Source organism: Alosa sapidissima, chromosome 6 (genome assembly GCF_018492685.1).
Source record: "Alosa sapidissima isolate fAloSap1 chromosome 6, fAloSap1.pri, whole genome shotgun sequence".
Taxonomy (NCBI): domain Eukaryota; kingdom Metazoa; phylum Chordata; class Actinopteri; order Clupeiformes; family Clupeidae; genus Alosa; species Alosa sapidissima.
In genome coordinates, this window is record NC_055962.1 from 5916707 (window position 1) to 5939448 (window position 22742).

General features: G+C 41.9%; 4 protein-coding genes across 6 annotated transcripts in view; 2 read left to right on the forward strand and 2 right to left on the reverse strand.

Moving 5' to 3' along the window:
* The window catches only part of ppp4r4 (protein phosphatase 4, regulatory subunit 4), a 40479-nt gene extending 33914 nt beyond the window's left edge, over positions 1-6565 (forward strand). For both annotated transcript variants that reach the window (XM_042094446.1, XM_042094447.1), the window contains exons 20-25: positions 966-1029; positions 1872-1952; positions 2173-2266; positions 2807-2868; positions 3294-3459; positions 5789-6565. In XM_042094446.1, coding sequence (XP_041950380.1) covers positions 966-1029; positions 1872-1952; positions 2173-2266; positions 2807-2868; positions 3294-3459; positions 5789-5834 — 513 coding nt within the window. In that variant the 3' untranslated portion in view covers positions 5835-6565. The remainder of the gene's footprint in view (positions 1-965; positions 1030-1871; positions 1953-2172; positions 2267-2806; positions 2869-3293; positions 3460-5788) is intronic.
* A 114-nt stretch (positions 6566-6679) lies between these two features.
* On the reverse strand, positions 6680-11550 carry serpina10a (serpin peptidase inhibitor, clade A (alpha-1 antiproteinase, antitrypsin), member 10a). 2 transcript variants are annotated; one of them, XM_042094490.1, is made up of 5 exons: positions 11397-11550; positions 9359-9998; positions 8383-8656; positions 8049-8196; positions 6680-7268 (listed from the first exon to the last, which is right to left on the reverse strand). In XM_042094490.1, the coding sequence occupies exons 2-5, from the start codon at positions 9954-9956 to the stop codon at positions 7086-7088; spliced, it is 1203 nt and encodes a 400-aa protein (XP_041950424.1). In that variant the 5' UTR covers positions 9957-9998; positions 11397-11550; the 3' UTR covers positions 6680-7085. The 2 variants fall into 2 exon arrangements, with proteins under 2 accessions (XP_041950424.1, XP_041950425.1); XM_042094491.1 differs by having other exon boundaries at positions 9359-9995; positions 11397-11539.
* A 1702-nt stretch (positions 11551-13252) lies between these two features.
* prph2lb (peripherin 2-like b) lies at positions 13253-16569 on the reverse strand. The gene is made up of 4 exons (XM_042094495.1): positions 16350-16569; positions 15036-15861; positions 14214-14460; positions 13253-13852 (listed from the first exon to the last, which is right to left on the reverse strand). The coding sequence occupies exons 2-4, from the start codon at positions 15611-15613 to the stop codon at positions 13592-13594; spliced, it is 1086 nt and encodes a 361-aa protein (XP_041950429.1). The 5' UTR covers positions 15614-15861; positions 16350-16569; the 3' UTR covers positions 13253-13591.
* A 2157-nt stretch (positions 16570-18726) lies between these two features.
* On the forward strand, positions 18727-22237 carry tmem179aa (transmembrane protein 179a, genome duplicate A). Its single transcript, XM_042094498.1, has 4 exons — positions 18727-19055; positions 19486-19623; positions 20229-20307; positions 21138-22237. Exons 1-4 carry the CDS (start codon positions 18754-18756, stop codon positions 21315-21317), a joined length of 699 nt encoding a protein of 232 aa, XP_041950432.1. The 5' UTR covers positions 18727-18753; the 3' UTR covers positions 21318-22237.
* The last annotated feature ends 505 nt before the right edge of the window (positions 22238-22742 follow it).

Genomic DNA, 22742 nt, shown 5'->3' on the forward strand with positions numbered 1-22742 from the left:
TTGCAGATCCACCTGACTAGAACTCTTTAAAAACAGCACTCACTGATGTACTTATTCTTATTGTACTCTACCTTTTTTAAATTGTACTAAAATTGTTGAGAGAATTGCTTTAAAAAGCTTAAACTGTTTACCATGTTGTTAGTCGCTTTGGCTAAAAATGCGTCAGCCAAATGTAATGTAATGTAATGTAAGAAAATTGTCATTCTACTACTCAGTTGTTGCCTCAACCTAATCAAATCCCATTTTTTGTGGAAGCCATGACGTCACCCTTGATTATATCATCTGGCTGCACAGCTACACTAATTACTCTGTTAGTTTTTTCAGTTTTTTTTAAAGATGGAGGTGACGGTGAAGGTTTACAGGTTGTGAAAACCGGCTGGCTGCGCTAGTAAATGTTTTTGGACAAAAGAGCTGTTGGGCCTGTGACGTCGGAATTAACAATCAAATCACTTCCTGCCACTCTTTGCTGGGATAATATAGTGTAGTTTTGGCAGCATATTATCAGGCTGAGAGCAGATGCAGGCTAAATAAATTAGTTTGGAACATTGAGAGGCAGTGTGTCCATTCAAATATGTGTGTGCTTTATATGCCCATATTTGACAAATGTTCCATATATTTCCAATTTGCAACATACATCTTGCATGTCTGTATCACCTCTACACAAACAACTCAAAAAGAAAATATAATGACTTGATAGATGCAAGTTGACCTATTATGTTGAGAACACTATGCCTGTATTCAGTGTGTTACGCAACATCTGCTGTGATGAGCTATTCAGAAAAGCTCCTTTTTAAGCATATCTTTCCACTGAATGTCTCACAGACCACACACACACACACATACACACACGGTCGCTGCCGAAGAAACAGATGGTGTGCCTTGTGCAACCTCTTTGGTCTGCTCACATTTTGAATTTTCTCAAGTGTTATTTTTGGAACGGATCCTCTTTTTTTCCCTCCTCACAGGAAATGCTGGAGCGACAGCAGAGTGAAGCCAAGCTGGTGGGCGAGAAGCACATCGAAAAGAAACGTGAGTCCCACCACCACCACCACCTCAGAGCATAGACAAGAGGAGAAGTACTGTAGCTCTCATCTGGCTACTGCATGAAAATGAAATGTCTATTTAACTGTGTTTGACATCATGTCAAGTCCCATTATGTGAGTTGAGCAAGAGTCGTCCCTTTATAACCCAGCCTGTTACTGGATTAAATTGATATGTCCCTTTCAATTCTGCACAACACTATTTCATGTCTTTTAGAGTCCAGTGTAACCGGGTCCAGTGTTCAGTTAGTCCAGTGTAACCGGGTCCAGTGTTCAGTTAGTCCAGTGTAACCGGGTCCAGTGTTCAGTTAGTCCAGTGTAACCGGGTCCAGTGTTCAGTTAGTCCAGTGTAACCGGGTCCAGTGTTCAGTTAGTCCAGTGTAACCGGGTCCAGTGTTCAGTTAGTCCAGTGTAACCAGATTCTGTATTTTATTATACGCTTTGAGGGCAACTGTGAGGGTTTGGTCTAAATCGGTGTGGAAGGAGTTTGCATGCATAGTGGAACACCCTCAACCAATCCAGTGCCTAACGAAGGCGAAGCTTTAACGAGCAGCTCTGGATCAAACTTAAATGGACAGAAGTGAGAGGTGCTTTTGTGAAATAGTGGTGTGGTGTGCGTGAAGAGCTCTAGCTCTGTTACCGTCGACTCTGGCCACTCACAATACAACATCTTCAATGACTCATCTTCAAACATACAGCATACTCTCTTCACAAACTCACACCTGCTCTCCTGAGGCTAGTGGTATGGTAGTTTACAGGTGAGCTGTCGGAGTTGTATATTTATTTGGAGTGCTCTGTTGTTCTGAACCATGTGCCTGATGCCATCTGCAGGAAGAGACAGTAAGACAGGGCTGTCGGGGAGTAAAGGAATGTCAGGGTCCACGTCAGGAGCAACGCTATCCACGTCAGCCGGTGAGGAGTGCTTTCCCATCCCATATTCTTAAACGAATCCTATAGTATTTTAAGCCAAAATCCTGAATATTTATGGGAAACATACTTGCTGTTCCAATACAGACTAGCTTGAGGGTATGACGAGGAAGATTGCAATGATGATTGTGTCTATGGGATTGAATGATTGTGTTCATGATGAAGATGCAGAATGCTGTTGGTAATGATGGTTGTATGTTTCAAGGTAAAGAGATGAGGAAGGCCAAACTAGCCCGGAGTCGTTCCCTCAGTAGTCATCCCACCACCCCCAAGATGTCCAACTCTTCAGACAAAACTCTGTAAGCAATGTGTACTGTAGCCTCTCCATGCATACAGTATGTAGTACAGCTTAAGAACATCCTGCCAAGTCAAATGTGTTTTTTTCAACTGTATGAGTCACATAGTGCACTCTAAGGGTAATTATTCAGCAAATACTTCATGACACACTAAATTGATATAGGCATATATTTAACTAAAGAATTCTTACCAAATCAGCTGAATAGTAATGCTGGGTAATGATGGATATATTGTGCACTCGAATAGCTATTTTTTTGTAATGTACACTGCTGCAATGTGAAATAGCCACATAAAATGTCATCTAGCTCAGTTTATGAGCTCGCTGTGTGTTTTGCATGCCAATGTGTTTTATTTTTTCTCTCAAGCAAAAGCTTTTGGAACCCATGAGAGGGCTCTGGTGTGAAGCGCCAATACACTGAGCCTCCAGAACAGAGATGCATTCAGCTGCTGTTTCACATGCATAACAGGAAAGCAAAGGCTTTCCCATTAGTTAGTTAGTTGGTGAGAGAGAGAGAGCTCATTGTTGTCCTATTTCTCTTCAGAAAAGTGAAAGAGTCTGGAAGTTGTCCTGGCTCTGGGAAGAGCTCCATGCTAGCAGTGAATGGTAAATGTTTTTTTTTCTTTTAATGAAATGTCTGGTGACCTCTGTGCAATGTATGGAATTAAGAATAGATGACTGTCACCCCAGGCAGGATTAGACTTGTTTAGAATATCACTCCTCTTGCAATTGCAAAACCCAATTTCATACAGTTTTCAGGTTAGATTAGTCCTGCTTCTGCAAAAAACATTCCTCTCCTGGCGTGATTTCGGAGTGCACATCTTCAGATGTTAGACTAGATGTCTGAACTAAGCAAATGAAGACCAACGAGATTACTGTAATGACTAGGCTACCAGGTAAATGCCAGGTGACAACAGAGCAAGCCTGCATAGAGGCCTCCGCCGGTCACTCCACCCCATCTCTCTCTCTCTCTCTCTCTCTCTCTCTCTCTCTCTCTCTCTCTCTCTCTCTCTCTCTCTCATTGCCCACAGATGACACGATGCGGCCCCACCACTACAGTGTGGCGTCCTCGTCGTCCTCACTGTCCCCGACCCCATCCACCTCCTCCATGCCCGTCCTCATCCGCAGCAACACGTCCAGCTCTGTGGATCACCGTGGAAACGGGGGCAAGGACACGCAGTCCAGGAAGCTCTCCATGTGCGTAATGTATAGCAGGTTTGATAAGGTTCATATGGAGATCTGCATTTCTTAAAGGTGCCCTGCCACACAAAACCGTTTTTACTTTGTATTTTTGTATGTTAGGTCCATATGTGTTTGTACTATGTTGTGAATGTGAAAATGAACTGCTACCTCCTCTGTCAGCTCTAGCCACTGAAAAGAAATAAGCGGAGAAATCAGGCCAATTGCAAAAGCAAAAGTTTGACGTGGAATTGATTGAGCTCTTTACTATTCATGAGCTCGCCCAGTTGAGACCGTGCCCACAGAATTCGTCTAGCTCTGTGACAGTTTTCGTATGCAAGGATGGCTGAATAACGGGCTTGTGCGCTATGCACGAATAGAACTTCAACAATGCATTTTGCCCAAGAACCCAGAGTTGAGGATCAAATGGCTTCAGTTTATTTTTTGGAACAATACCACAGGCTTTGCAAAAAGGTTGCTGTTGAAACCTGGAGCAGTAGGCTACCATCGCAGCAGTCTACGACCAGTGCCCAATCCGTAAGTAAATTGTTATGGTCAACTCAAGGAAGTATTATACAGGTTTAATGCACTCGCTAGCCTAGCTAGCTAAAATTAGTTGATAACAGCTGTCATGTTATGTACAAAACCGACTAGCTGTTAGCCAATCAGAGACAAGCAGCTTAGCTCATTGAATATTAATAAGAACTGGAGCAAATCGAGCTGAGTCTTCCTGCAGGCTTTCTATACCACGCTAGAATGGCTTGAAACAAGGTAACGAAGGCATTTTTTCCACAGTAAAATGTTACAGAGTCCATGGTACAGTAGAACTTCAGACATTACCAAAGATAATTAATGTGTAGCAAGATGGGTCGTCCTAGTTCATGTCTATGAGGGCAAAGTGGAGTTCAGTCAGAGCTCTGGTTCAGTCCCCGCCTGCACAGGGGCGTGTCACTGACGTATGTCAGACGTTTGAACGCCTCGGTTCCACGCCAGACAGAAGCCGGAGTACAAAACAAACTTGGTGTACACCTTCATTAGTGTTGATTTTCTCCCGACTGGAGGGTCATACTTTCACAACATTCTCCTGAAATGGGGAGGAGGGTTTGGAGATCATGATACCGTGTCCGAAATGTGCATCTATTGTTCAGAAAAATAAGGCTTTGACAAATTCTGGTAAATTCTTGGATTCTGCCATCGACCTCAATGTTAAAAAGGCAGCCCAATCACTACATAAATGGGGGATAGTGCCCCCCCCCCCCCCTCCCTCTCGGGCGGGGCGTGTACTACTGCTACCCTATTTGCATACATTGCCGGGGACAGGAAATGGCCTTTTAGGAAGTATCTTCGAAATCAACCATCTTTGACATTACCACAAAGTAATGAAATACGTGTGGCAGGGCACCTTTAAACAACTTAACACTTTGAATGCCACGCTGTTTTTTGGAAGCTTTGGCCCAAAGTGCCAACAATCTAAATCATTTGAAAGGTGAGACTTTAAGCTAAACAGTGGCTAGTTTTAATCAAAATATTTTTCTAGAAATTGAGATATAGCGTATTTTATGAAATATGAAGTGTTGCCAGTAAAGTTTCCGGGAAGTGACCTAGCGAGACCTGGGGAGACTGCCACCTAGTGATAAACCCACGAAAATAAATGGCCTTGTTTTGACCTGACATGCATGCGTCACTAATTCGACCCAAAGCGGCAACCATGAAAAGCCGAGTTATGATAAAATGTCCAGATAAAATGTCCAGGTCGTGCGTTTTCATGAGTTTTCGATCGTCCTCTATTTCAGTTCTATTCATCATAGAGTTCCCAAAATCGCACATAAGGTGTGTTAGTGTCTATTTTTGTAATAAAAAAAAAAAAAAAAAACTAAACAAGCAATATTGCGTTTCCACGCATGGGACGGCACTCCACGCATGGGAACAAAAACACAATGGCACTCAAAGTGTTAAGTAAAATTGACCGGTGGTGGTCAGATTTACATGCCGTCTGATCGCAGCCCTGCTCAAGGGCACAACAATGGAACCTGGGAATTGAACCCACAACTTTTCAGGCTACTACATGCTAGCCCAGCTCCTTAGCCAGTACACTACCACAATGGTAGTAATACAATGAAATTGCAGTGGCTTTTATGTCGCTATACTAGCCTGAGTATTGTTTATGAGGGGAGTGGAGAGTGGGTATAAAATGCAGCTATCCATTTTATACGATGTGAGATATTGGTGTAAACGGATGTCATTGAGCTACTTGGTAGAGTATTTAGAATGACTTTTGAATGAGAAAAAAGTAGTAGTAGCTACTAAAGTATTAGTTACTAATACTTCCATCTCTGTTTTCTCACAGTCAAAGAAAGTCCAACTCGTTCGGAATGCAGTCCGGGAGGGAATGATCGGGACAGCCGCTGAAGGTGCTGGAAAGATTTCTGCCTCCCCCAACCGTCACGTCATGAGACGGGAACCTAGTGGCCAATATATCCCCTGGTTGGAGCTTCATGTCATCTTGCGTCACATCCATGTCCCCCCCCTCACCCCCACCCTCCACTCTAAAGGGATGCTGGAGAAAATGGACTGAGGACACAGACCCAGCTGTGTTAAACAAAGAGAGAGTGAGAGTGAGAAAGAGAGGAAGAGAGTGTGAGGGGGACGGGGAACATCAGAGGTGTTTTAAAGTTTTATTTTTCAGCGCGCCAAACAAAACAGTTTGACATTGATCCATCTCTGCCTTACTCAACAAATATTTGTAACATTTGTTTGACAAGGAAATTGAAAAAAAGTGGAAAGAAATGTCACAAAGCGTCGTGTATGGAGGAGCAAATGGATGTATTTTATTTATTGGCTCATTTGATTTTTTTTTCTTGTATTATAGCATGCTTTGCAAAGTCTTTTTCTTCTTTGTTTTATATTTCCTAGTCGGGCAAGAAGAACAAAACAATAGAAAAAGAAAAAAAAAACCCAGCTCCATGTAATTTTTATGAGTCGTATTGCCTTGCTGACACCACAGCACTCCTATGAGCTCAAGAACTTTTCCCTTCTCGACCAATGAGATTGTGCCTGGTGTTCCACAGCATCAGAGTGATTCGTGCCCACACCACCCAATCAATAAACAGAAGACCCTCGCTGAGTACTGTATGTGTCACCTTCCTAATGAGCCGTCCTCACACTCACACAAACACGGGCAAGACACAGTTATCTTTAGAACGGTGAAGGTACCGAGAAGCATGACCTCACCATAATGTTCATTCCACTAAATCTTTTATTTTTTATTCTGAATGTGGAAATTCCACACACATTTCACATCCACATTTAAATAGCACAACAGTCCTCAATATCCAATCTGTTTGTCCCAAAGCTTCACATGAACTGAGCAGGAGTTTGAATAGTGAACAATACAAAGCTATTAAAACATACATGATGTACAGTATGGGATATGCAGGAATAATAACACTACTATTTATAGTGTCCATTTTTGTTACATGTATATATCAATCAGCCTGCTAACACTGGAAGTAGACAAATGTCAATACTGAATATGCATACATCATGAAAGTTACTTAAGTAATATTATACAGCCCGGGTGTACAGTGTGTGCACTTGTTATCACTATAGTTTAACAGTGTGTAGTGAGCAGGCATCTCACGCATTCAGTTCTTGGTGGGGTCGACCACTCTTCCTACAAGGAGCAGGTTCTTGGTGGGCTCGTGGTAGATGAGGAAGAGGAAGGGCCTGTTGATGGTGAGTCGCGGTGGCAAGCTGCCGGTGTCTGCAGGGGCTGAGTCTGGCTGTGACCCGGTCTCATCCACCTCGATGGCAGTCTTCTGCACAACCTAGGGGTGTAGAGGATGGTGGTTAGTGAATGTCCTGTCAGCTATGGATTACGTATGTGTATGGTCACGTCATTGCAGGATAACGACAGCATGACATCAGTCACTCACTTCTCAACTGGTCACTTTTCCCCCTACATTTTCTTTTCTGATAAACCTTTTCATACACTTTTAAGTCACTTTCCCCCATTATGTGTTTCCAAAACACACTAAAAATACAAATATAATATTTGATGCACATTTAATTCAAATGTGCTAGTATATATTTTTCTTCAATTTCTTTATGTAAATTTGTATTCTTTCTGCTTTAATCATAACCCATTTTATTGATAAATAAAATGATTTCTTTTTTATTATTCCTTCCACCTCTCTTTAGTTCCTCCTTTCAGCTGGCATGTGGCCAGGGCAGATATACCTTTAGGCAGGGATCACATTGACCAGCTGCAAGCGGCGGATGTCCTATTGTTTGCTATGGTTAGGCAGCGTAATAGTTTGAGTGGCAGCTTAGCGCTAGTGTAGAACAAGCTGAGCGTTGAACTTGGTTCAACTTTCAAAGGTGTAATGCGAGCGTATTCAATTGTCAGTTTAGGCAATAGAACGTAGACCATTTGTGTAACTTAGGAACGAGATAGAACTTATTATGGTCTGAGCGTTGTGTTTACGCTTACCGCTGGCGCTTCATTATTTCTAGTGTGATCACCGCCTTAAACTCAAAGGTAGAGAAACACACCGTACGTTTACGTGACATTTTAAAACAATTATTGTGTAGTGTTACACTGGTACCTCATCCAGCTTCAGGCCCTGGCTCTTGCTGAGGATGGACAGGTCAGCGTTGCCCTGGAACACATCTGGCATGCCCATGTTGGCCAGGCCCGCCTTCAGGGAGTAGGACTGCAGGAGAGAGAAGCGTGGCAGCTGGACCTCCAATCTCCTGTGTGGGTAAATACACAGAGGCCTCTTCAGAATAAGCAAAAGTGGGCCAAATAAAGGCCTGTGGATAGACTCTGATGACTAAAGCCTGTGACTCGACCAATCCATCTACCCACAATATTTATGTCAATAACCCCATAGGAACATCTACGCCACCAAATCGTACACAGACGCAAAATGCACTCACGTCCTCTTTAGCTTCTTCAACCAGTCCAGGTATGTTTTGGCATACAGTTCGTCATCGATGGAGGTGATGTCAACACCTTCATCAGGGTAAACGACAAGCATGGCTGCCCCTCCTGAGCTGGGCAGTTTAAGAATGCCCACTTTGAGCTCGGGGTCATACGCCAGGTGGTATTTATCGGAGCGGAACATCATGGGCACCTGGACGATGTGGTACTTGTCGACGTAGAAGCGCTCATCCTGGGTAAAGCTGGCGTTGAAAGGGAGAACCCACTGGCCTACCATAAGCAAGAGATGAGGAGAAGATGCTCCTGTTATTATGTTATTTGTCATAAAAAAACAAACAAACAAACATGTAACACTGTTATGCTGAGAAATCCTCGACAGCCATACCAGAAAGCCTGGCTCTCTTGTGTAGAGTAACCTTTTAGATTTAGGATAAAGTTAGAGGGTGGATGTATTCTCCTGCGCTGGCCTAGTATGTAACCAATTGCTTCATACTGTATTGTGTCTGAGGTGGCATGGCTTGCCGTAAGGCCATCAAAGGCATGTGTATGAGGGATGAGATGTATGAAGGACAAGTATGAGGGAGGCCTGTGTGTGTGTGTGTACATGTGTTTGTGTGTGTGTGTGTGTGTGTGTGAACACTCAAGTCTGGTTGACTGCTCTTTGGTAGTGCAGATTTTTTATATTTAGTTGATCCAGGGTATACCAATCCTCCCTCTCTTTGCTAAAAAGACTGTATCTAAAATTACCACAAGGTTTTTCAACTGTATTTAAGTGTAACTGTACACAAGCACACCATATTCTTTACATACATCTTACCAACATACTGTATTTTACTGAAATTCTGTATATCACTGAGGATAAGAAACCATACAAAGATACTTTACTCAAATCTAGTGTTAACAGTGACCGTATAAACAGTCATGACTGTCCATGCTAACCCATTATCAGTATATGACCTTTGACCCACTCACCTTTGAAGAAGGCAGCATTGACCAGCATCAGCTGTGTGTTGGCGTCCATGGTTGGAGACACCACCTCTCGGATCTTCTCCCCAGTCTTGGTACGGAAGTAGTCATTTATCGTGGTCATGGCAGCCTCTGTTTTACTGAAGTCGACATTCTGTGTTTCTGTCTGGAAGAACTGCTTCACCCGATCTTTGAACGCGGTCTCCACTTGGACCTGCTGCGTGGCAAACAGAGCGGAGCCCTGGTCGTATCTGATGGCGGCATCCTTTTCCAAGTCCGCCTGGAGGGTCTGCAGGAGCTGGGGGAGACTGTCGGGAGCATCGGCCTTCTGCAGTGGGCCCAGCTGCAGGGTGTTGATGAGCTGCTCGCGCGTCTGGGCCCCGGCGCCCTCGACCAAGGCGGCCAGACCCAGGGTCAGGCTCAAGGGCGACACCACCACGTTCCCATCGGTGGTGCCAGCAACTCTGCGGTACAGACTGGTACCAAATTCGGCATTCTTTAGGCTGAGTTGTTCAGCGTCATCTCCGGGGGTCTGGGCAACTGAGTTCACAGCCAGGAGTACAGTGCCCAGCAGCAAGTGGATGGCAGCCATATTAACCCACATCCGCTTGGCAATTAGGCTGATGGAGGTGGGAGAGAGAGACTTCTGGGAAACAGCAAAGAGAACATAAAGGCTAATGGAATAAAGCTGCCCCTGCTGTAAGAGGTAATGTTTCATTTATGAGAACATGAGCATCCACAATAGAGCATTCACTGTTTAAGTCCATTTTGTTGGCATGTGGTAATGCAACAGAAAGCAATCATTGATTCAAACTCTGTCAAATAATACTTTCTTTAAAAGAAAATGTTTATATGACAGATATATGCTAGATATATACTATTCAGTAAATTACAAATATATTCCTGACATTCACGATTCCACCCCTAGTCTTGCAATTTTGAGCCCTGACTCTTAAGTTATATCAGCTGAGGGATGACCAGTATACCGACATGGTATGGACTGAACACTTAGGGCCTACATGTAAGTGTCCAGAAGGTGTATAGCTCAAAGTTACAGGCCCTGTTCTGGACCCTGTTCTGTCTGTGGGAGGGCTTTTACACAAATGTAGGCCCACCTCAATTCAGGGGCTAGAGTCAACCCCTCTGCTCCAAAGCCAGCTGTAGTGTTCAGAAGAAGGACTTTGCTCACTCCGCGTTGTTTAATGAACCAAAGTGCAAGTGTATTTGTGTTGGTTACCAACGCTGAAGCAGTTTTGTAGGTTAACCCTCAGACTGAAGATTGATTATCTTTAGGGGGCCCTGGGCTTCATGTAATCAACTGCAGACTTAATGGACTAGAGACATAAGAATATGGTAACATTGTGAAAAGAAAAACAGAAATAATGTCAATATTAAAGAAAGTGGGGTGTGGGAGGCAAAGACTAATTTACAAAAAGAGAGAAAAGAATAATAAATAATAATACATTTTTACACATTGTAGTCATGCTACCCAAAACAGTAAAATGTCAACACCTTAGTCTAATAAACTCGCTGTCAAATGGAGAATGGATGCCAAATAATGACTTGCTACTTTCACAGTAACTCCATCACAACAGCAGCCTACTCTTTGAGCTGATCACGGATCAGTGAGCCAAATAAAGGCCTATAGGCTATAGTAGGCCTATGTGGATAGACTCTGATGACCAAAAGCCCGGTACGCGACCAATCCAACACTGTAAAGATCTAATGTCATCGCACTTGCTAGAAACGACTTTTTCATGACTACCGTTATGTAATAAGCGGCGACAGCCTGTCCTTTTTTCACCAACCTAATGACAATTCGGCGAAGATAGGATATGACATTAGGCTATGATGATAGCCTACATCTTGAAACAATATTTTTAACCGTCGACTTAGGCCTATCTATATATGAAAGACGCAATTTCATCTGAGGTTCAATACGGTTTCACAACCGCACCTAGTGGCTAATGAATCGTTATCACTACTTCTGAAAAACACAACACATAGGGTAGCCTAGTCTTAATAATATTAAGAAAATGCCTACCTTGATCAAGTTAATAGGTTCCAGGCGCGGTCCGCTCCCATGTAAAACTATGGTCTACTACAATATACGCAGCAACATCCTTTGCATCTCGCGCATCTGACCATTGATGAGCGAGAGTCTAAACAACCTACGCAAACACCGTTAGGTACGTGCAGTTCGTGATGTATCCGTATTCGCGAAGGTTCCATACGTCATATCACGCATGGGCTATAAGGGGTAATATACTGATCATATTTTGTCTGCAAGGGATTTCTATTTTATTTTCTGAACCTAAACAAACTACAGCCTACAGTCTAGCCTACATTATAGGCTAATAAATACACCAGCATATCAAATGTGCAAAGAATCTAGCCATATGAAAAGGCTTTACCTGGAAAACTACATTAAATAGCTGCATGCATGCCTAGGTCCCTATCTAATAGCTTGCATATGATGTGACAATGGCAAAATACTACTTTCATTAACTCATATAGTTGCCTTCTCCATATGATGGAAAACTAGTGTGGGTGGAATATAGCAGCCACTAGGTGGCAATAAATGCTAGTCCTACAAAAATAGGCCTAATTATTAAACACGATGAATATGGTCAGTAGAGTTAGGTTGTGTGTTCAACGAGTCAACGGGCCTACAATTTAAGATGGGATCCTAAAACATATGCTGTTTTATGCTTTTACGAGGTCAACCACATTGGCAGAGGTAGCCAATGTGTCATCTCTGGTCTCAGGATGTGTAATTGGATGTATGGCTCTTGGATGGATTGAGACCTAAGTGCAGGGAATCTCCTTAACCCAAGGATTACGCTGTTGATGTAGGAGACTATGTGGACATGGTAACCTTTTCAATCAATCAAGACGAGAAAAAGCAAGTACACCTAACTGAGACAAATGTATTTTAAAAAAGGGAGGGTTGTATTTCTAGTTTGACACTTATGGTTTAGTTGGAGTTATGCCATATATAGACTAAATGAAAAGAAACCATACTCATCACTCATCATAAATGTACTACAGTGTGAATATTATTGAATATATTTATGTCTTGATGTTACGATTTCAGTTCTTTATTTATGCATATCTAGTATAGTTATTTAAGGGATCTCATAAAAAAGAATGTACAAGACAATTGCAAGACATGTTTTTGATACAGATAATACAAAAGAAGCATATAAGATATCAGTTTCAGTTTGAATTAAGACTTTTCTTGACCCAGGGAACATACAATGTTTGGTATAATCTACACCAATAACTTAGGTAAACACAGTCCAAGTCATTGTGACTTTATTAATGCTGATGTGATGTTCAATTGTAATAACACTAAGTTGCACCTCTTAGTGAACCGTAGCTAGGGTAAGTTTAATTATGTTGAATACTTAATTAAACTTACCCTAGCCTTCATAGTCGTGATTTCACAAAAATATAGCATAAAATTATCTTCTTACTTTCTTTCCAAGTAGGCTACCCTTGATAATAAGCGGCAAAGTCAAAACATAACAGAAGCAAGGCTTTAAAATATCCAAATTTAAAAACAACTCAGTATTTTGTGTATTTGATGATCTTTTATTCAGAAAAAAATATAACCTGTTGTACTTTATAATTACAGAGCAAATCTGTATGAATGGTTAATACAGTAAAAGATGAATTGTGTTGATAGTGAACAATATATTCTATGATATAATATTATGGTAGTATCTCTTTGTACTCAAAGGCACAGAGAAAGAAAGCCGATTTTTAAGAAAAGTTACATTGAGTATGTTCTGAGGAAGAGTACTCTCTTATGATTGTCTTTAAGGATGCCCTGTGAATCTTTCAGGAGCGGAGGCACGAGTGAAAGTAACGTGACTTACTTCTACAGTACCTTGCCAAGTGTTCCTTTTAGACGCACTTGTTTGTGATCAATTCAATTACAGGCAAAACGATAAAGTTCAGGCAAGTGATTGAGTCGAATGTACAGAATATGAAATGCTTTCGCTTCTAACAGACCATACAACTCTTTCTCTCTCCCTTGTCAAGATAAAGTAGACACCAATGTAATGTAATATAAAAGGCAGCTGCAATTCTTCAATGCTGTGACTCCTCCCTGCGTTAGCTGCAGAAATGAAAAGGAAATGTTCATGATGGTTGCAGTGACGACTCCATTTTTCTCCATGGTCTTACTGCCAAATGACAGGTCCACATACTTTAATCTTTTACCCAAATGGCTCATTTTGGGAGGGGTATCTGCCTTGAGGGCCCTGTCTCCTGAATATTCTGTCCAGGGTCAGTGCTGGGCACGTCAATATTTGGGTCGTCCCCAACGTGGCAGCATTTGCCTAGATTCTTGATTATGTTGAAGTTATAGCGAGCTGTTTCTGACAGACTGTTTTCCAGGATCCAACCGTCAGATTCAGAGTCGGGGTCCCCAAGCTGCACAACGTTCTCCATTGCCGTCTGGAGGTAGCGGACCCCCGTGAGAACAAAAAGCTGGGAGGTATGAAGAACACAGATGACTTGGTTAAGACCCAAGAAACATTCACTTCCCAGTATTAGTTTCAAAACAGAACATGCAGGTGTTTATTGCGTTCACTTTGACAGTTTATAATGCCATAAGAGATTATAATCTTAAAGTATTATGTAGGATTTTTATATGTAAAATACAAACCATATAGGCTATAATAATGGGTAACTTTAAACATAGTATTCAGTAATCTACAATAATGATCTAAAACATAAACTACAGACACCCTTACACAATTTACTCATTCAGTTTTCAATAAAACCCTAGAAGTTAAATGAATTAAGACATCTATCTTCAGTAGCTTCCTACAGGAGAGTTGACAAGCACCTCGAAGAGCCAGATGGTGATGACGATGATGGCGATGGACTGCATAATGTTGGTGTAGTACTCCAGCAGGGCCTGACGGCAGCCCCTCTGCCACAGGTTGAGTTCCTCCGTCTGGTAGTCGTAGTTGTGGTGGGCCGAGTTGTTGGTGACGTGGTGTTGGATGCAGGGCCGCGGCGAGAACGTGTTACAGCAGCTGAAGGGGACGCTGTCCATCAGGTACTTCCCCTGGATGTTGTTCCTCAGGCGGCTAGAGGATGGAGGGGCAACAGTGCACAGTGTGCATGGCACAGGTAAGGAGAAAGAGAGACAGAGAGGAGACTGAATGAAAAGGAGAATGAAAAGAGCTTCAAAGGTGAATTGCTAAAAGGCCAGGCTGTCGGTTTTGTTTGAGACAGTCAGTCATTTTTAAAACTAGAGCATGATTTAATTATAAATAACACTCAATGAATAACAAATTTAGGTGAAATAACTGATTTGCTCATTCTCCATGAAGAACCTTTTGTATCGTTATGTTTTTCATATTCTATAAAATATCTTCATGCAATCCACTAAGTTACACAACAAAGCTTGAGACCAATTTAAAATGTTTCTGCTTGAATTTATAGTAAATGGAACAGACACTGTAGGTCTAAATATATCCCTTATACAAGGACTGTCATAATTCATAAGATTGTTATCACAGGTACCAACAGAAGTGATTGTAGATTATGAAGTAGTCCTTCAGTAAATGTTTTCAGACATCCAGCCAAAATAGCCATCTGTCCTCATGACCTAAGACTTTTGCCCAAAGGATTATGGGTGTTGTTGTTTTCGTCAACTTACTCAACCACCTCACTCTTGCTCATGTCCAGGTAGCGGTTGCTGATCCACTGTACATTGAACCAGTCACGGTAGCCCCCATTTCCGCAGCACTGAAACTGGAGCTGCAGCATGTCAACGGTGCGCTTCAGGTAGCACCTCCCGGGTATGTCCGTGTCCTTGTAGTAGCGCATAGCGTTATGCAACCCCAGGTAGAGGGATCTCTCCAACTCATGATGCATGAAGCAACACATGAGCGCCCCTACCAGGATGCAGAACGTGAAGAAGAACGTGCAGATGATGTAGGGGAGCATGATGAGCTTCCAGCGCAGGAACTTGGTCGTGTCCACGCAGTCGTAGCAGATTTTGCCGCCCAGGAAGTTGATGCCGCACGCGGCCAGGCCCACGCCTATCAGCATGTTGGGGACGGGGTGGATGTCGTCGGACATCACCTCCTGCCGTTTGAGGATCTCCACCTTCAGGAAGAGTCCCAGGCTGAACAGGGTGACACCTGTGATCACCGACACCCAGTTCAGCACCCAGAGCACCTGTGCCAGCTTGTCACGCTTGGTCTTGGTGAATGTGACCTTGAGGACAGCCATCTTGTTTAGGAAGGAGAGGGGGGGAAAGATCACAAAAAAACTACTCTTGTCCCCTGAAGCACCCAGGGATGGGGAGAGAGGTCAAAGTTGAAGGAAGGAGATGGTTCAGGGATTTTGATCAGTTAGGGACAGGAAAGGGGATGGGGGAAGGGGAGAGATGTTTTTTAGAGAACCTCATAAGAGGCTTAGTCCTGGGGTATTTTTACACAGGCAAGATGTTGGCCGTAGCAGCAAAACGACAACAAGTCCTGAAATCAAGATGGAGAAAAACATTTACTGAGACATTCAGGGGTGTGTTCAATAACAAATAATAAGACTATTTGTACTGGAGCCCCTGGTCATGAACTTATGACCTTGGAGTAACAACCTAGTAGTTTAACTGTTGTAACACTAGAAAGATCCAGGATTACTACACCACATATGTTGCTAAATTCAATTGCATGGACCAACAACGCTTATTTTCAAATAACATAAAGCAACATTTACTGACAACTAAATAAATACTGAGGTGAGGTTTATACATAATCTAATGTTCATATTATTAAAATCATAATCCCATGTGGGATTTTAGTGGTTATACCTGGTGCATGGTTCAATGTTTCCATAACGTTAGATAATAAGATAGAGAGAGGATAGAAATAAGATAATAAGTTAGCCATACCACAGAAATCTTACTGCTTACTCAATACCGCTAGTCAAGCTTGTCTAGTCAAGTTGCGACCAACCAGGCCCTTACCTGTTCTTGTATTGTGGTCACATGGTCCGATACAGGAGGGATTTAAGTCCAGTTATCTGTATTTGTGAGACATCTCTGAAATATTTCCGCAAACGCCATTTTTCAATGAAAAGAATGGATGATGATGCCAGAGAGGGCTCCTCGTCCTGCTATCACTCTCTAACACTCTATCTAATCTCTTTATCTCACAGAATTAGTAAAACACGCCCTCTGTCACTGGACCAATCACAACTGGGGATTCAGGCACCCCTTTTCTCTCTTCCTTAGTAGTTTCCCCTCCAAAACAAGGAAATGAGTGACACCAAACTTTTGAATGGCAGTGTAGGCCTATATGTTTTTAGTAAATTCAGAATATGTATTACCATCAGTGCACAAAGTCAATCTATCATGTGATTTCAGTTGGTGCAATGTTATATTTATGTGTCTTCATGTGGCCTTTTATTTTATTTTCAAATAGTATAATAGTTTTATGTTGCCTATTGTAAGTGTTTCCTTTACCTCACATGTTATGTGCATGCAAAAGATACATCTTTGTGATTATTATAAATAGCTTCTGCAACACTCCAAATTCCATTTTAGGATCAATAAAGTATATCTATCTATGATCTATCTATATATAGTCTGTGGATTTTTACAGTCATTAATCTACCAGGTTTGCCCAGCACCGTTTCCATGGTAGATCTCGTGCGATAGGTCTACTACAGGTACAGTATTAGACGGGGATGCAGGAGACAAGGTCAACTGGCATTGTGCCCAGCTGTGTTGCCATTGTCTGGCCAAAGAGATGCGTGTGTACGGATTAGACAAGACAGGGCACATATGGTCATTCCTAATGTGCACACTCTGTGGACAGGGCATGCAACGATTTTGGTTTAATTTGCAGTAGCATACAGGGATAACTAAAAACTGTTTCTGAAATTGTTCTTCATGTTGAGAATCACTTCATAGAAATTCCATTCACCGTGTATCTAAAGAAACATTAAAGCACTGTGTTATGCTTTAGTAAATCATATTCTTGGACATACCTGTCTGCTATGTGGATAGAAATGACCTAATATCTTTATCAGGGCTTTAACCAGAATAGAGAGTGGAGTGCACAACTGAACAAGAGGACAAATATATTAGAGTGTCCAGTTTGAGAAACAGATGCCTCAGAGGTCCTAAACTGGCAGCTTCAGTCAATAGTAGGCTACCTGCACAACGGCAATGTCAACATTAACAGAAGAGGTGACCTCAGGATGTATGGCTTCTTGACAGAGTTGTAAAGAAAAAGCAAAATCTCAGACGGGCAAAAGGTGGGCAACAGCAGATAGCTGACAGAGGGAGAGTGGAAAAAAGTGTTATGGACAAACAAACCAAAGGTGTTCAGAATCTTAAAGAAGAATATTCCAAATGGCCAGACCAGACCAAATGCTGGAGGAATGTTTGACTCCATCTCTCAAACATGGAGGAAGTGTATGAGTCAGGGGGTGCTTTGGTGGTAATAAGGTGGGATATTTAAGCAGGATAAAGGGAATCTTGAAGACAGACTATCACACAGTTTGTGATGCCTTGCCATAACCTGTGTTTGGAGAGTTCACTCTTTGAACGGCAGTGTATAACAGTAAACTAGATTTCATCCCTTGTCATGTGTAATAGCAATGCCTCACAGCCAGGGGTGGAAAGTGAAGTTTTAGAAATGTGTGACTTTTACTCCACTAGATTTGAGTGGCCTTCTTAGTATTTTTAAAAGCAAGTACTCCTGTATTTTAGGTCAAGTAAAAAAAAAAACTGACAACAGATTTTGATGCAGGCGTCTGGGGTCGACAGCAGGGGGCACGATAGGCAAACACAAACAAACACGTTTCAGTTTAGTTCACATTTGATGCATGATGGAACTAATTTAAATAAAAAGATAAGATATAGAATAAGACATTTTAAAAACGAAAGTGGACAGTTGTGTAGGCTATATGAAACATGTACATTTTGATTGGAAACCTACCTTTAAATGTAGGCCAATCGCTCAGCCTCTCAGACTGAATGTTTAGGTCAAAACCACAGATGTCCTCATTAAATAAACTTTAAATGAAGAAATCAAGGAATAATTTAGATTGGTTTGGCTACGGGGGTATGTTTAATAGGCCTAGTTTAAGGAGATCGACATACAGCCATTAAATTAGTCAACCTAGGCTAGCCTACTGTAGCCTACAGATGCAAAATAATTACGGTAGAACATCAAATGAAAATTATAGCCTACTTTTATTTTTAGAAATTAGAAGAATGTTTTTTATTATTATTTATTTATTTGCGAAATCGGGTGCTTACAGTAATACAGTCGCTTGTGGATGTAGAGGGATGTTGGTGCTGTTTCCAGCTTTTTTATATCGCGCATGCGCTCTTGTGTTTGGCAATAAATGGAGGAGAGATGGCCCTTGACAATTTTCTCTTTGGCCAGTGCATCCTCTATTTTTTGGCATTCCTTTTTGGCTTCATTGCCGTTGTGCCTCTCTCGGAAAACGGCGATGACTTTCATGGAAAATGCCTGCTGTTCACTCAGGGAATGTGGCAGAACGAGAATATGACGGTGGGAAAGCAGCGGTTCATGGTGGAGGAATGGGGTCCGGAGACATCCTGCCGTTTCATCACATTCGTCGGCATCGTTTCGCTCATTCTATCTGCGGTGCAGGCATGGCGAACCCTGTTCTTCCTCTGCAAAGGCCAGGATGAGTGAGTGACTTGACATGAAATACGAAATGTCGTTAAAGTTAGGCTATTGATGAGGCTATTTATAGGGAGCAGATTGGGATGTCCATGTTGAGCAGATGCTGTAGCCAACACGATTTACATATCCTGCCATGTCCTACGTTCCCTTCCAGGATGTTATTTTCACGTGAAAAAACGATATGTCACATAACAGTAATGAAATGTATCCAATCAACCTATTTTCATCTTTGGGTTCCCAATGGTTTGACCTATTGCCTATTTTAAGGCTGAGAATCGATAGATAGATAGATAGATAGATACTTTATTGATCCCCATGGGGGAATTCAAGAGGATATGAGCAGAACTAGCTAATGTAACCCTAAGGGTGATGATGATCATGCCAGTAGCCTAAGTAATTAAACCTAACTAATTGTAGCCTGTTTTTCTTCCTCAGTTCTTTCTTTCATGCTTTCCTCAACCTGCTGCTCAGCTCACTGGTGGTGTTTGTAGTGTTTGTGGCCAGCACCATTTCAAGTGTGGGCTTCAGCTCCTGGTGTGATGCTATCACTGAGAATGGAGCTATGCCAAGCAGGTGGGTTGTGTTCTCAATACAACCCCTTACAGCACTGTACAACCTCAATGCAGGCACAAGACAGAAACACAGTAGGCATACAGCAGTAGGCCACAGTATACAGTAATCATATATTTCCAGCTGATGCTTTGTGTGTTTACACAAAATATTTTGCAGTACTATATTTGTACTGTGATATAGGTTGTTTATAAATAAACACAGACTGTAAATGAATGCGTTGAACACTGAATGTCATCTACATCTGTTGACTGGACGTGGTCTTGGTACTTTTTCTGTTGTTCAGAGCTTATTCCACTCTTCGTCTCTTTTTGCCTTGTAAAACATCTCTGAGCATGACCCAGAGCCTCATTTCAGAAGGAATCCTTATGAGATCCTTCAACATGCTTAATAGCTGACCATGTCGGATTATGTGACAATATGTAATGCATGTCTTATTGGAAGAAAGCAGGACAGCACATTCTTATATTGCTCCAATATTAATTATAAATGCACACTATATGCATGCATATTCTAATGAATTAATTCGGCTTCATTGGTCTGTAATTGACTGTAATGTAATGTAACCTGAACACTGTAGAGTTACTTTGTATTTCACTTCTGTGCAGCTGTGAGGATCTGCAGGACACTGATCTGGAACTGGGTTTGGACAACTCCTCCTTCTACGACCAGTTTGCCATCGCACAAGTAAGCCGCTATACAGCACAAGATGTGATTGAGTTCTCCATTTAAGTGTTACATTGGAATGCTGATACTGCTCATCCCGGCACAGACAGTATTGTACAGTTCTTTGGAGAGTTATCAGATATGAAATCCATCCCGAACCACAAGAAGAAGGAATGAATTAAATTTGATCTAACGCACAAAGAGTATTGTTTAAAGTAACAGGAAGGTATAATTCACAAGTCCAAGCCAAGGAAGTCAGATCCAAGTGTCAACATCAATCTCCAGGAAGCAAACTCTTAGGAAAGCGAAAGGGTCACTAAGCTGTTTTCTACAAAGGACACATCAGTTACCTTATCTCCAAAAAAACATCTCACACAGTGGGGTGATTGTGGATTAGGAACAGGTGAGTGTTCAGTTAGCCAGCATACACTTACAGCTGGTAACTACGAAGGCCTAGAGTAGAGCCCCTCGCCCTCTGGTGGTCTCTGAAACAATCTACAGGTTGTGGATGTACAAACTGTACAAATACTGATATACCCAGAGTGACAGAGGTAAACAATGGTTGGCATTTTATTTTCATTTAAATTCAAAGGACAGCATAGTCAATCGTCTTTTGGCATTGGCATTTTGGCACAAGGGTTTTTCTCCAGCACATATAAAGCCTGTAGTAGAGATTTAAATGAGATGTGCAGTAGTGTACAATCCTTCATATCCATTACAATATGATGATAAATAGTCTGAAGAATATTCTGCACAAATGAGTAGGCCCATAATTTGCAATGTTTTATGTGTATAATATCTCATTTTGTTTATATCTTTGAGTGCATCCATTTATTTTCTCTGTTTTGTAGTTCGGCTTGTGGTCAGCCTGGCTGACATGGCTGGGCATCACCGTGCTGGCCTTCCTGAAGGTCTACCACAACCACCGCCAACAGGACCTCCTCGACAGCCTGGTCCAGGAGAAAGAGCTGCTGCTGGGTCGCTCGTTTCGCCGCGGCTCCGACATGGAGGAGAAGAACGCCCTGATCTGAGCGCGTGCGGCCCAGCCCCAAAGATATTCCCCTTCTTCCATCGAGATTTCTTCCCACAACGCAATCCTTCTCCCCCCTCCTCCTCCCCGTGGCCAGTGAAGGCCGTGATCAGTAATCAGAGGCCCATTGAAAGAGCGCCCCATAGCCCTCTACAGCCTCGTCTTTAATTAACCACAACCACATTGATTATAGAATGAGTTAAAGACACTAATGCATTTCCAATGGGATCACTTGTTATTTGTAGTAGTTTGCATGATTTCTAGTCTGTTGATAGGCACTAAGAGAGGGGGCACTAAGCAGTGGTAAAATCAACCTGGAGAAAACATAATGTCTTTCTTTTCCCTAAATTCTAGTCATATTGTCTAATCTGCACATAGTGATAGAAAGCCAATTGGCATACAAAGCAAATTTTATTATGGTGCAGGCGTCAAGGGTGCCAGTCTTCCATATTTTTCTCCCAAATATCATTACTCGTTATTCATACCATCCCAAACTCCCATCTTACATCTAATATATCCGCATCTTATATACCACGATTAGTTTGGCATATGTAGGCCTATGAGAACCTGCCATATGTATGCCAACAAGCTGTAAGGATCTCTTTGTTCCAATTGTCGCTCCAATGTAATGGGAACATTTAGATACTTAATCTACAGTATTGCATGACTACAGTGGGTTTGTTCATTCAGCCGCGACATCTGTATTCAAAATAAGCGCAGGGTTTACAAGAATGGTGGAATTGGCATGGATGCACTGTGAGGGAACTAGGCTGGTCACAATGAGGAACACTGTTGTCTTATCAATCACAATGAAATGCTTACGTGCGGCCACTTGTCTGTGTGTATGTCACAAGACTGTGTTCCAGAAAGAAACTGCCAAGTGTAATAATGGATCATTAAAGACTTTTGAAGAAAGAGTTACATGTCTCTAGATGTTTAATTTTCTTGCTTTGATTTAATTTAGATCGAAATAAATCGTGAATTTAGTCATTCAAAGATGAAGGCTTTGAAGTTATACTTTGAAGAATGGGTGCATCATCTGAGACATATTACATTTATATTACCTTTGGGATATCTGTATGCTAAACATTTTGGTCGTGATGATCAATTGAAAAATGAGGCATCAACCATGAGGTTAACACCTTGGTCAATAATCATGACCTTTTGGCCCACACTCACAAATCATACAAACCACCTAAATGTGGAGTCCCATGTCTGTATTTCAGACCATTTAATCAATCTGATGAACATGCTGAAATCATTTTCAGTTACGCAGTAATTTAATTTATCTGAAGTCAAATGAGTCTAGTTTTAGAACTGGGCTCTGAATCTTACCGGCATGCAGTTTGGTGCCAACTACTGTGTTATAATGCCATCTTGTGGTCAGAAATAATACCGGGATACGACACAAAAACAAATGAAGCCT

Bases quoted from the DNA above. Each gene is read 5' to 3' on its own strand.
- serpina10a (XM_042094490.1), bottom strand. From the start codon at position 9,956: ATGTGGGTTAATATGGCTGCCATCCACTTGCTGCTGGGCACTGTACTC. The intron at 8,657-9,358 runs GTGAGTGGGTCA...TGCTTATGGTAG, and splicing joins CAATGCTGCCTTCTTCAAAG to GCCAGTGGGTTCTCCCTTTC. The intron at 8,197-8,382 runs GTGAGTGCATTT...TTACCCACACAG, and splicing joins TTGAAGAAGCTAAAGAGGAC to GAGATTGGAGGTCCAGCTGC.
- prph2lb (XM_042094495.1), bottom strand. From the start codon at position 15,613: ATGGCTGTCCTCAAGGTCACATTCACCAAGACCAAGCGTGACAAGCTG. The intron at 14,461-15,035 runs GTAAGTTGACGA...TCCATCCTCTAG, and splicing joins AGCAAGAGTGAGGTGGTTGA to CCGCCTGAGGAACAACATCC. The intron at 13,853-14,213 runs GTGCTTGTCAAC...CATACCTCCCAG, and splicing joins TCACCATCTGGCTCTTCGAG to CTTTTTGTTCTCACGGGGGT.
- tmem179aa (XM_042094498.1), top strand. From the start codon at position 18,754: ATGGCCCTTGACAATTTTCTCTTTGGCCAGTGCATCCTCTATTTTTTG. The intron at 19,056-19,485 runs GTGAGTGACTTG...TTTCTTCCTCAG, and splicing joins CTCTGCAAAGGCCAGGATGA to TTCTTTCTTTCATGCTTTCC. The intron at 19,624-20,228 runs GTGGGTTGTGTT...ACTTCTGTGCAG, and splicing joins AATGGAGCTATGCCAAGCAG to CTGTGAGGATCTGCAGGACA.